We start from the raw sequence: 12,345 nt of genomic DNA, 5'->3' as shown, positions 1-12,345 counted from the left end.
CCATTTAGAAAAGAGTACAACTGGAGCCAGGCAGAGTGAACATTTGGAGACCCGTGTGGTGCCTTCCCTCCCTTTGCCTGTTTGTGACTAAAATTATTTATGGACTGGAAAAAATAGGTCACTTGATTATGAGCCAGCTTGGCACAAAAAGGATACAAATATGATGTAAACGTACTTGATGAGTCTTTTTGTTTATGAGAAATTGCAGTGTAGCACACATGGCTCACTGATAGAATCTATTCAACAGCTGCAAGAGGCGGAGGATTGACGGGTTATCTGTGCTTATTTCAGAGCCAGAAATAATAGCACAGTGGTTAACTGTGGGATGCGAGCAGAAAAGCTTTCTTCAACAGCTTTTGTTACTATGAAAATTAAAGGGATTATTCTAGAAATGATGTTCCCCGATACACAGGAAATTAATCATGTGACGTTCATTTCTGGTTCTTTTATTTTGAAAAGAACTCCATGTTTAATTTTAATTTTTTTTTCAAAGTGACATGTATTCATGACATTTCTGGATGTTATAAAAATAATTTATTTGAGAATCTGTTTTGTTATGCACAGAGATACCTCAAACAAGCATAACTTACATCATCACGATCAAAACTTCCTATCGTTTCCAACTAAATAAGAGACATGAAATAAAGACTTACCCTTCTGTCTCCAGAACACCTGACTGCGTCTCATACAGTGTCACAAAAAACTTTTTTCATTAGTTTTTTTGATTATGTAAAATACTTCTTTATAAGAAATCAGAAAAAAACAAAAGGTAACTGAGCCACAAGCTGTTCCTCTCTGCTTCTAGACTCATATCATGTAATAAGCTCCCCATCCATGTCACTAAACTGGCTGTGGCTGTTTGAAAACTTTTGGCAACATTCAAATTTTCTTATTCTTCTTTTTTTGCAACTTACAAATAATACTGCAGGACGATACTGCAGAGATTACAAACGGAAACTGTGAGGATAAAAATAAATATTTAGGAGATTTTGAAGGTTATTCTGTAGTTAAATATCTGCATTAAAGATGGTTCAGCAGAAAAGGGGTTTTATTATTAGTCTTTAAAAGCTGAAAACAAAAGTTTAGCTATGATAAAAAGAAAAACATCTTCAACTGAAAGCGCAGGTTGACTTTTTTAAAAACTTTTTTTAATTTTGCAATTTGGAGTTAAATTAATAGGATTTTCTAAAATGTGTGTGTACGATTTCTTTATTATTTTTGATTGTCTAAATTCCATTTTAAGTCATTGTTGTAACCTGTGTCAGTACTGTTGCGGGACCCTTCTGCGACTTTCTCGCTCATTTCTAAAGTGTCGACTGTTGCGTCCACAGAAGTGTAGATCCATGGGACTGTAACGTAAGACACACAATGGATGATTTTTATAGGAGGAGGGGAGGTAGGGGCCAAGGTTGAAGCAAAGGAATGAAATAAATAGAACAAAACACGGCCTAACTATCTCTTGCTCTCAAACAAAATAATTAAACAAGACTCACTGCACTTAAAAAAGGAGACCAAAACATACAAAAGGTGGAAAAAACTATTTTACCAGGTGTGCATAGCATAAAAAACATGTGAAGTGCACAGGGTACCCCATACCTGTCCACAAACCTCCCACACACTCCAACACTGAGCTGCTTTTCCAAGAGGAGTTGGGATGCAAGAGGGAGCCTCCAGGAACGCATCCAGAAGAAAAAGGAAAAACAGTGAAAAAAAAGCTGAATGGAACAACTATATACTAAAAATAGGAAGTTAATAGTGACAAGTTGAAATGGCATATTTTTCAAGTGAGATGTACTGTGTCTGCCCAAAATGCAAAGACACTATGGCTGTTTTCAATGAGTTCAATATCAAGAGGAACTAGACAAGACATACTAGCAATAACAAGTTAACGAAGAATGGTGCACTTGATTTGGTAAAATGCTTTAGATGTTTCTTATGAGAAAAATAACTGTTCATTAAACAGTTCATTTGTATTTAATGGTATTAACATGAATCAAGAAATGTCAGGCCAGATGGATTGCCCTCACACATTTTCACCTCATCAAATCTGACCCCCTTCTATATTGATTATAATTTTGTTTGCATAAGAAATCAATTGACCTCATATTTTTGACAAAAACACTGTTCAGACACAGAAACTCTTTTTAAAGTAGGCTAATTTGTCTCAAGTTGAATTCAGCCAACAGCTGTTTACGGTTGAAACTCGGGGGCGCGCACCTGTGAGCGCGCGCGCCCCCGAAGGACACCTGAAGCTACGAGGACGCGCCAATCTGAAGTCACTGCTGTCTGTCTGTCAATCTATCTCTCTCCTCTCATCACACATACGCACGCGCCGCCCTCCTTCCCCGAGTCCTCGTGCTCATTCCACCCCGGAGCTGCAGAATCCACGCGCAGAGCGCACGCACCCGCGAGTCCAGCTGGAGTTCAACGCGGAGCGCCAACATGCGGAGCCGCAAGTTTTGGGTTCCGTGTTCCGTGGGACTTTATATCTGTGCAGCCTTTCTTTTTAAAGGTAGGTGTGAGAGGAAATACCTGGATGTATTTTAGTATTGGAAGTTTGCAATAGGTTAAAAACGTGATCTTTTATTTAGTGATTTAGACAAAATAAAAAAATAATAATTTCTTCAAATAGAAAATGAAGTATTTCCCATTAAAGCAAACAAAACAGCACTTTTTCATTGGTCCAACTTTATGCATTTTACCAGTATTTTATCTAAATGTGTTGAAAATGCAGCATGATTAAATAATAAAATTTGTTTTTTTTTTAATTAAACATACATATTTTTCCAGTTCACGCTATGTTAAACATGATTTTCTGCACACCTGTTTGCATTGGAAAATAAAATCCAGACTGACTCTAAGTAAGTTAATCTAAAAATTAAAATGCTTGCATTGTATTTATAATGGTCTAAGTATGTCCAAATAGTTTGCATGGGTGAGACACACACTGGATGTCCCTAAATTCTATTTAATTATCATTGTCTGTTGGGCTTTAGAGGTTTTTTCTGCAGCGGTTTTCCATCCTCCTGCTGCATGTCCTGCAGTCATTAACTGAAACCTGTCACCTTGACCTCACTTTGTCAAAGATCTTAGGCCAGAGAAGGGGGCGTCACAAACTTATACAGATTGATAGACCAAAGGTTTTTAGCTGGTTTCACATCATCTCCTCCATAAGGAAAGAAACACAGCTAAGGACATATAGAAACTACAAAAAGCCATATGTTTTCCTCCTCAGTTTTTCCCAAATCTAAAAAAAGAGACTAACTAGGTGAGTTCAGCAGCTTTTTATTGATAAATTCTTATGACAGAAGCAGCATTCACTGTACCAATAAGCTGCTTTACTCTCTCAAGGGAAATGGAAAATAATAAGCAAAACGAGAGATAAGGGATCTGCCAGTATTTGCTATTAGTTTTTGCTTCTCTTTCCAATACATTGTGTTGAGATATCGAGTGATTTTAATGTTCAAATTCTCTGAAATCTTCTGCTGTGCTTGAGATCGAATCACTTCACTGTTTTTTAACCAATGTAATATATTTATTGATTGTGCTCTTCATTAAGATGACTGCTATAGCACAAAAAATAAGAAAAACACCTAAAAAAATTGGAAATGTCTCAGTTTAATAACTTTTTGTGATCAATATTTAGTGAATTGTTAATAGTCAAACCATGAAAATAAATTAACAATTAGCCTTTTTCACAGTGTGTATCATATTATAATATTGCATTGAGACAGAATGTCGTTGTTCACCTTTCAGCTTATCCCTCCGCCAGCGCGATTAAGCATTCACTGATTCACACAGGTGCTTTGACAGAGATTTTTAAGGTGGCGCTGTTCCTGGCATAAGCTTGTATTTTATCTGGGCTAGGGACCAGCACATGGAGACCCAAGTTTGGGCCCTCTTGTGGCTACATAGTTGAGGTCTTGGCCAAGAAAGAGAATCAAACATTAGTTTCCAGCGGGCTAGACCTGCACTTACTGATAACAACTATAACAATTAAAGAATAAAAACATTAAAATTAATTACATTTTTACTTATTATTGCCTCTTTTTGTTTGTTGTTACTGACGTTTTCTAGATTATATTTCATTGACTGATCCAGTCATCGACTGCTTGGTCTTAAGCAGCATCTAAAAGTGTCTTTGGTACGGAGCAACCCCAAACCATAATTCTCTCACTAACGTGCTTGACTGTAAATATGAGGTTTTTCTGCTCTATTAGTTGTTGGATAAAATGACTAAACTCCCAGTAGTTGCACTTTTAGTGGCCTGCTTTATGGTTGGTTTGTCAGCTGTATTACTGTAGTTCCAGTTTAACTTCCTGAATACAGAAGTTGAGCAAAATAAAATGTTGCTTTGGATTTTATTTTTTGGTATTTAGCTTTTCTGCAATGAGACAAATAAATAAGGATTACATTTATTTTTAATTGCAAACTTTTGGCCTTATACATGTGATTTTTTTTCTGTAAAATCTCTAGGAGAAGCATTTTAAACTCTGAAAACGCATTCCAGAATACTGACGCTCTGATAATGTTCATCTAAATTTCAGAGCAACATTTTATTCCTCCATTTTATTATTATTTTTGTTTGTTTATATAAGCCTGTTAGTTTCCTACTGAGTCGCCTATAGTTTTCTTTGCCCTTCATACACACTTCATATACACTCTTACTATAGACGTCATGTAAAATGCATGTTGTATGTTTTTCCCATTTGCCTATTAAAGGCAAAAGGGTTAAAGTACACTGCCTTCATTTTAACTTATCTGAAAAGTGTAATGTCATGTTTGGATGCCTGAAAGCAACATATAATATGGTTATAAAACTTTAATATCCTGATAAGCCCCAGGGCTTCCTTTTAGCTGTTTTAGAATGTCATGTTAAAATGGGTGAGATGCAGCAGCCGTGCACTCAGTGTTGCCCCAAAGCACGAGTCCCACAGTTTGGATTAGGATTACACATTGAGCTTTCTTAGGACATATTGGTACAAATCTCTAGATTGTAAATCCTTGAAAAAATCCATCAAACACTTTTGCTGCAATCCCTGCACATTTATAATGGCTGGTAATGTGTTCATGGATGCAAATATTTTCTAGTCAATTATCAATTTTTATCACAGAAAGATATTTTAACTCAGCACATTTCTATTTCAAGATTTGTCAGTTGACTCTAGTTTTTCTCTCCTTCTGCACTTTGGAGCAGTCTAGTACGTGAGTGTTACCTCAATAGATTAAAGCAAAAAAAAAATTAATCAGCAGCCAGTCTAAGAAATGCTGATCATCCCGGACTTTCAAGTGTTCTTTGATGGTCTCCCTCATCTAGTTCTCTTTTCATACATTTCTTTCTTCAGTGTTCAGCCTGTGCTTTTGAGCCTAATTAGCTTAGCTACTTTCTCTGGCTTGCTTCATAGTATCTCCATCGTGATTTTAGTCAGTTAACATGCTACTAACAGGATCTGAACATCTGGGGTTTTCACTCCTGACCTCCTTCAACCGGCTCATTCCCTTTCCAAATGACTGATAGTGAAATAATGAGGTGTGGCTCCAAAGCCAAGGTACATGTGACCTTAATTTAGACCGCTGCACACTCAAGACTTCCACAATAAAAGAGATTTAGGAGAAAGTTTTCTTCATTTTGAGCTCCTTTCTGGTTGTGTCCTGCACTCATCCATGTATCAATTTTCTATACTCAATCTTTTTCAAATAGAGGTGTGCTTTAACTCATTTACTTGAGATGAGAGTGAAGGTGCTTGCCAATTCTTAAAAAAAAGTAATAACATGTCTGGAAGTGTATTGTTCTATCGAGAAAAGAAAAATCAAAACTGATTTTTGTTCCTGTTCTCTTACTGTTATTTCATCAAAATCTAAAAGTGCAGCTGCAGGGGTGTGCCAAAAAATATGATTAGATTAATATTATGTCGTAATTGTATGATTTGCCCACATTTTAAGATGGGATGAAGAAAGAAGACAGTAAGTAAATGCAACAATGTAGTTAAACTTAGAACATAATTCTATTTAGATCTGAAGTAACAAAAAGTTAAGCTTAAGTCAAGCAGCAGATGATGGATGGATGACTTCAAATCATAAATAGTGAGAATATTCAGGAATTGTAGGTATGCTTTGCATGAGAATCTATGATTAGTCCTGAAGTTATCGTTGAACGCACTAAGTTTCCTCACTTGCTGCTATAAAATCTGTGTAGGGGTTGCATGTGATGCTGTGATAATTATCTCTGTCAGCCACCAGCTGTAATCAGAGCACAGCATCAAAGTGTAAAGCAGAAACTTGCAGAAACCATTCTTCATTATCTGATCCCAGGAGTAAAATTCTAAATCTATCTGGTCATACTCGACTGTTCTCCTCATAGATATGGATATTAGTATTTTAAACGTATTCTCCTGGCAGGAAGGGCCAGAGCTCCGTTTGGATCGACTGTGCCGTGACATTCCTTAGCCGTCCCCTGGAGCTGCTTGGGAATAGATCAAATACTTTTCACCTGCACAGAGATGAACCTAATCATGGAATCTCATGTGGTTGTGCCTCAGATTTCATAAGAAGGCAAGATAGCCTCACCAGCACTGGAATCTGTGGTGCTCAAAGATGCTCACGATAAATGCATGAATCCCTCAGAAGTCAGACTGAACTTTTCTCTACGTATGAGTGGAATTTTCAGAGTCAAGTTCCCCATGGAGACAATGCACATAATGTTAGAAAATCTGTGAAGATTGAGTTTTTGGTGTTGTTCTACAAACAACTCAATGATCCAAATATCATTGCAGTTAAAGGAAAAACAAAGAATTGACATTGTGCACCTGCAGTCTCTAAGATTTTAGCACCATTGACATTTGAATAGACATAACAATCGAGCTTCCTTTTTTGTTGCTTTGTAGTCCACCCTCATGTTGCCAACATTTGATTTTATCTTACATTTTATCGATTGATCTTTTCACGTTTCTTCCTTCGCACCTATTTCGTATTTGCATTAAAAAGGTCCAGATATGAAGCATTTTTCATGCTGTCAACTCTGCAGGTCTTCAGGGAGTGGCGTCTGTCGGTGGTGTCTTTGTGCTGCATCAAACCCTTTACGTCCACAGTGATCAAAGACTAAACCTTTTCTATAGCATATCATAGATTTTATTATTTTTTAGGTGTCCATTTCTGACATTTTCTAACATTACTACTCTTTGTAATGTTGTGCCTCATTAGTATGAAATGCACAATAAAGGACAGTTGACTGGATTTGAACTGAATGAATTTGAATTTAACCTTTTTCCTTAAAGGATTTTATGATTTAAGATTTGATGCATAAATTAATGAGCTGCTAAAAGTGTGGCCTAAGAGTGAAGCAAAAACAATGTTTTTTTTCTGCTTCCTGTGCGTGAGTGTTGGATTTAGAGAACGGCTCAGAGTTCAGCTGAGTGCTTCAGGGGCACAAAAACACTGTGAGGTACAACGTGGTCATTTAGCCCTTTGCTTAAAATAGCATTCCTGTCTTTTGTTTGGGTTTATGTCTAAAATGTGTGGTGTTAGAGAAAGCGAGAGGGACAAAGACTCCCCAGGGCTGTTTGTGTGCAGCCTGCTGAACAGCCCTTGGAAGCCTCATCTGAAGTCTTTGACCCATAAAAATATTTAAATACGGTGGAATAGCTCAGACATAGGAAGTTATCATTTCTGTAAGTGGAGCCACAAACTTTAACAATATTGATATGACTTTATCGATGAGACTCGTGTACTTTTTATTAGACGCTTTCAAAGAGATTAAATGCTGACCCAGTATACACAGTAGAAATGATCATTCCAATGTCTCTGGTTGAATTTCAGCTGTGGAATACGATTTTCAACAACAAATAGGAGCAACAACTTAAAAAGCTGAAAGGAAGAGTGCATAAAATGGTTACCAAAAAAACATGCAGGGAGTCTGAACATTATTTTTATTCAAAGATGCAGAAGAACTGATTTGAGGATAGAGTTTGCTCCCATTCATCCATCATTCCTCCAGCAGTAAGAGCCCCATATAAACAAATTGTCATCATTTTATTATGCATCTGTATCTTTACATCACTGTGTTACAGTCTATTGATTTCTCTACATCAGCTTTTTATCACTCTAGATCCCCCCCCCCCATTCCTGTTTATATCGCTTTGCGTGAATCTGCTTCTCACAGTTTTAGTTGATCACCCTTCATGGTCTTTTTCTGTTCTTGGATTAAGAGGTTTCATCTCTGGGCTTCAACAGCATATCTGCACCTAGATTTTGGCCCACCAGACCTGTGAGTGTCTGACCTGTGTAGCTTTTGGACTTCTTTGGAATTTCATATAACATGTATCATAGTCTTTTTACCCCATGAAATTAATTACTCTTCATCTTCAAATGTAGCGAGGAGCCCGTTCTGTGTTCAACCAGTGTGTGTTCAGAGGAGTGGTTCTGTTTTTCTTCTGGAAAATCTTAACTACTTCACCTTATGGTTTTACCTACCTGCAGTTAACCACTTCAATCAATCAATCGTTATTTGCTTTATTTTTCCTATAATTGTGGTGTTTTCCCATAGATGGTGCACTGTAAATACATTGACCTTTGTTTAGGTACTAAAAGTTATTCTGCATTCATGTAAGGTTGGAAGAATTGACATTTTCTGGTGTTTATGTGTCTTTTTTGAGTCGGACAGTCCTTTTTCTTGATCATTCCAACACCACATGAATGCAGCATTTCTCTAAATTTATGGTTTTCCCTGAAGAACATCAAACCATTTGTGCAATTGGGACTAAGATGATAACTAAAGTCATAGTTTTGAAATAAACCCCCCAAAATGTTATGCATATGTTTGAATCAAAATGAAAACATGTTTTCATCCAGATTTAATAGTTTCTTTCTCTTATGAGGTGGATTACCAAATCCCTCCACCCATCAGGTCCTGGTCCAGCCCTTCTGTCAAGCTTTAGGGCCCTCTGTGGCCCACAAGTCAAAGAGTTTGCCCACCCCTGCTCTAACATATTTTCTTTCTGTTTTTGAATCCCATAAAATCTATTTCTATTTGGCAGCAGTTATTTTGAGCTTGTAGTTTCCCTCGTTACTAAGCTTTATTTCTTGTGACCACAAACACTTATTACTTTTATACTTTAGGATGCATCGCTTAGCTTAGATTAAAAAAAAAAAGACTGTTCCAGCCCCTCTCAATAGTGTGTTTCTACATATATAAATATTTCCTTTAAAATTAACTTTGAGTAATTCTTACGTTATTTTTAATATATAAAGCTAGATAAATTGAACTGGTGTCCATCGCTGCACAAAAGAGCAGGAAATACCAAACAGAATAGACTTGAATAAGGAAAAAGCTTTGGAACAAACTACTATGTCTGTTACCAGGAAATATTTCAAGGAACGGTTAAGGAAAGTTGTATTAAAAAAAACATTTTCGTCACGATAGTTTTGTTTTTTTCTGTATTATCAGAAAGGCAAATATTTGTGGGAACCATCAATTTGGGAGTTATAAACAGAGAAGTCAATAACATTCTAGTCTAGTGTGTCTTTCTTTATTTACTTGTACTAAATAGACCCACTTTTAAAAATTACTTCCAAAAACTCTAGAAGCTTGGATTGTTAGTTTTCACTCAAGATATTTATTTTTCAATTAGAAACCCTTAAATGTTTTTATTTTAATACTATCATGTTAAACAAATTCAGACCACTCGTATCATATTGTAAAAGTCTTTTACTCAGGTCAAAGTTTTTAATAGTGCCATCATCTATAATATATCTCCATTTTGAGTGTGTCTCAGCAGCAGTGTGTGGGTTATGGAGCTGTATGTATGAAATACATTTGTGACCTTTCTCACTGAGGCAGGTGGAGTTATTTCACTTCATTTTCCTCCTCCGAGCATGACCTTTGGTAATATTCTGATTTAGAGCGCACACTGAGGCTTTGTCAACACTACTCAATGTTTGTTTTGAGAGCTTTTTTTCTGATGTTTGTCCATATGCACTACACTAGAGCTTTTGGCACCAAAGTGATCATTTTAGAAATACAGTGGAGTACATTCTATAAAGGAGATAAAATAAAGATTGGAATGGAAACTTTAAGCAAAGTATGCTTGTGAAGTCTATATTTTTTTAAATGTGTTTTAATAAACTAAAACATAACATCCAGTAGTTCTAGAATTGTGTGAGAAAAAGGAATAAGAACCTCCACAAACATAAAGACAGAGTTGTGGTGGGTGTTTTAAGTGACATGATATGGATTGTAAAGATAAAAAACATGAATAACACACTGCTGCTGATGTTGATTTTTATTTGTCTAATGTAAATATTTAAAATGTTCGGATTTTTAAGTGTAAAAAATTAGATCTCTGTAGATGAAGGTCCTCGTTCTCCTGGAATTACCTGAGAACTTTATCGTGCAAGCTGTTTTTTTTGTCGTGGAGTTCAAACATTTTGTTCCTCATTCTACTCTTTTTCCATCTGGAAATTTGGTTTTGAGGACTTTTTTTTTTTCTTAGGAATTAATCATTTTTGGTGAGTCATTTAAGGCTTGTAATCCGGGTTGCTGTGCATAGCCAGTCCAGTGGCAGTGTGAGGTGGTCTCTCTTTGCTGTGATGATGGGACAGCATTGCTAATGGGAAAATGATTATGACAGAGCCCAACATGTCTTCTCATAGAGAATTTCTTCTTTTTTTTACTATTAATTGCTTCCCTCATTCCCCTTAAAAATAATTAATCATCTTTGTCCAAGTTGTGTCAATTCTAATTGTAATCATAATGTTTATGTTGAAATGACCAAAAAACTTGTTTACAAATCTCCTGTTCTTTCATTTTGTTTTGTTTTTTTCTCTTCTTTCGGAGAGATTTGTTGATGTCTCCTAATGTATTTTTAAAATATGTCTAACTTTAACTTGTAATCATTTTCATTAGTGTGATGATTAAAAAAAGTCTTCATTGAACACTGTACTTGCTTTTCTTCCTAATATAAAGTGGAACACTGGCTGATTTCATTTGATTGCATAATTCCCACTGAATGAAATTTTATGAGATGAGCGCAACCAGAGGCTCCTTTCATTATTCTTCTGTTATTGGTTTATGATCTGTTGGTTGTTCGTCCATATTAGACAGTAGTAAAACACAAGAGAAAACAGAAGAGAAAGAGGGTTAGCAGGATAGGGGGTTTGGATGAGAATATATCTAAGAGTTTGCAACGTTTATTCAGCTTTTATTAACCATGCATGGTAAGAGCTATCACTTTGATAATCTGTGGAGTCAGCATGAACAAACACATTTTAGAACATTTCAAAGGTGCAACAAAAACCTCTTTAATCTATTCAGATACTGACTGTAAGACATTGATATTTAAGCTGTTTTATCAGCTTGTGTCTTTTCCAGTACCGCTGTGGATGTGCTTACATAAGGGATTTCTGTTTTCACTTGAACCTAAAATGAGTTTGCAGTCCTGAGCATCACAGTACCTCTATCACTGATCAGTTCTGCCATAACTCAGATTACTGCAGAGTTAATGGGCCGTTCAGCACCACATAAGACCAAAGCATGTGCAGCACCTCTTGTCTTTGCTGGGATTTCTGAACCCTGGCCTTTTGTGTGTGTAGTTTCTTTGTAAGAAAAATAAAAATAATATTCTGCTAGTGAAAGAAAAGTTTGTCTTTAGGTTGGCTAAAGGTATTTGCCAGTCTGGTAGTGGGGTCGACTTTTAATCTAAATGTTAATAAAAGTTTCACCTTTGTTCAGTTTTATCTGCTATTTGTTATATAAAAATGTAAAAATGATTTACTTGAACAAAAAATACTTTGGATGGAAATGTTAAATGTTGAACAAAGTTTAATATTTAACTGGATTGTAAATTGAATTTAACTTTTGGTTCCTCAGTTTGTTTACGCAGTCACCAGTTAAAGACCCACACCAATGAAAATGGTCTTTTATGACGTTTTTAATGTGGTCTTGTGACCTTTTTCTCATGATGGAGGGCATATTACGAGTCAAAATGCTGTTGGAAAAAGCTTGTTAGTGTGACTTAGGAGCTCCTACGACACATCACAAACTCCTCCATTCTGATGCATCCATTTGCACACAAATAGATCCATGTACGTCTTCAATTTGATGTCGGCATCTGGCTCTGGATGGCTACAATATTGCTTGCCATGTTTAATTGCATTGGTAATGTTAGGTTGGGCTTGTGTAGGGCTGTAAGTTAGTGAGAGAGGACGCAAACAGATGGATGATGGGAAGGGGGCGGGCTTACTCTGTTCCACCAGTCTCACCCACAGCTCAGAGGCAAATTTCTAATTAACTACCGCTGCTCTACAGAAACTCTTCCCTAATTAAAGACAGTTTTTTCAAATTTGGCTAAG

At 36.3% G+C, this 12,345-nt stretch overlaps 1 protein-coding gene across 1 annotated transcript in view; it reads left to right on the top strand.

Moving 5' to 3' along the window:
- The first annotated feature begins 2,187 nt into the window (after positions 1–2,187).
- The window catches only part of LOC112153653 (neuronal acetylcholine receptor subunit alpha-7), a 30,348-nt gene continuing 20,190 nt past the window's right edge, over positions 2,188–12,345 (top strand). The window contains exon 1 of the mRNA XM_024284019.2: positions 2,188–2,512. Within this exon, the coding sequence (XP_024139787.1) occupies positions 2,443–2,512 (70 nt within the window). The 5' untranslated portion in view covers positions 2,188–2,442. The remainder of the gene's footprint in view (positions 2,513–12,345) is intronic.

This window comes from Oryzias melastigma, linkage group LG10 (genome assembly GCF_002922805.2).
Source record: "Oryzias melastigma strain HK-1 linkage group LG10, ASM292280v2, whole genome shotgun sequence".
In the NCBI taxonomy this organism is placed as follows: Eukaryota; Metazoa; Chordata; class Actinopteri; order Beloniformes; family Adrianichthyidae; genus Oryzias; species Oryzias melastigma.
This window is presented reverse-complemented; position numbering and strand designations above follow the sequence as displayed.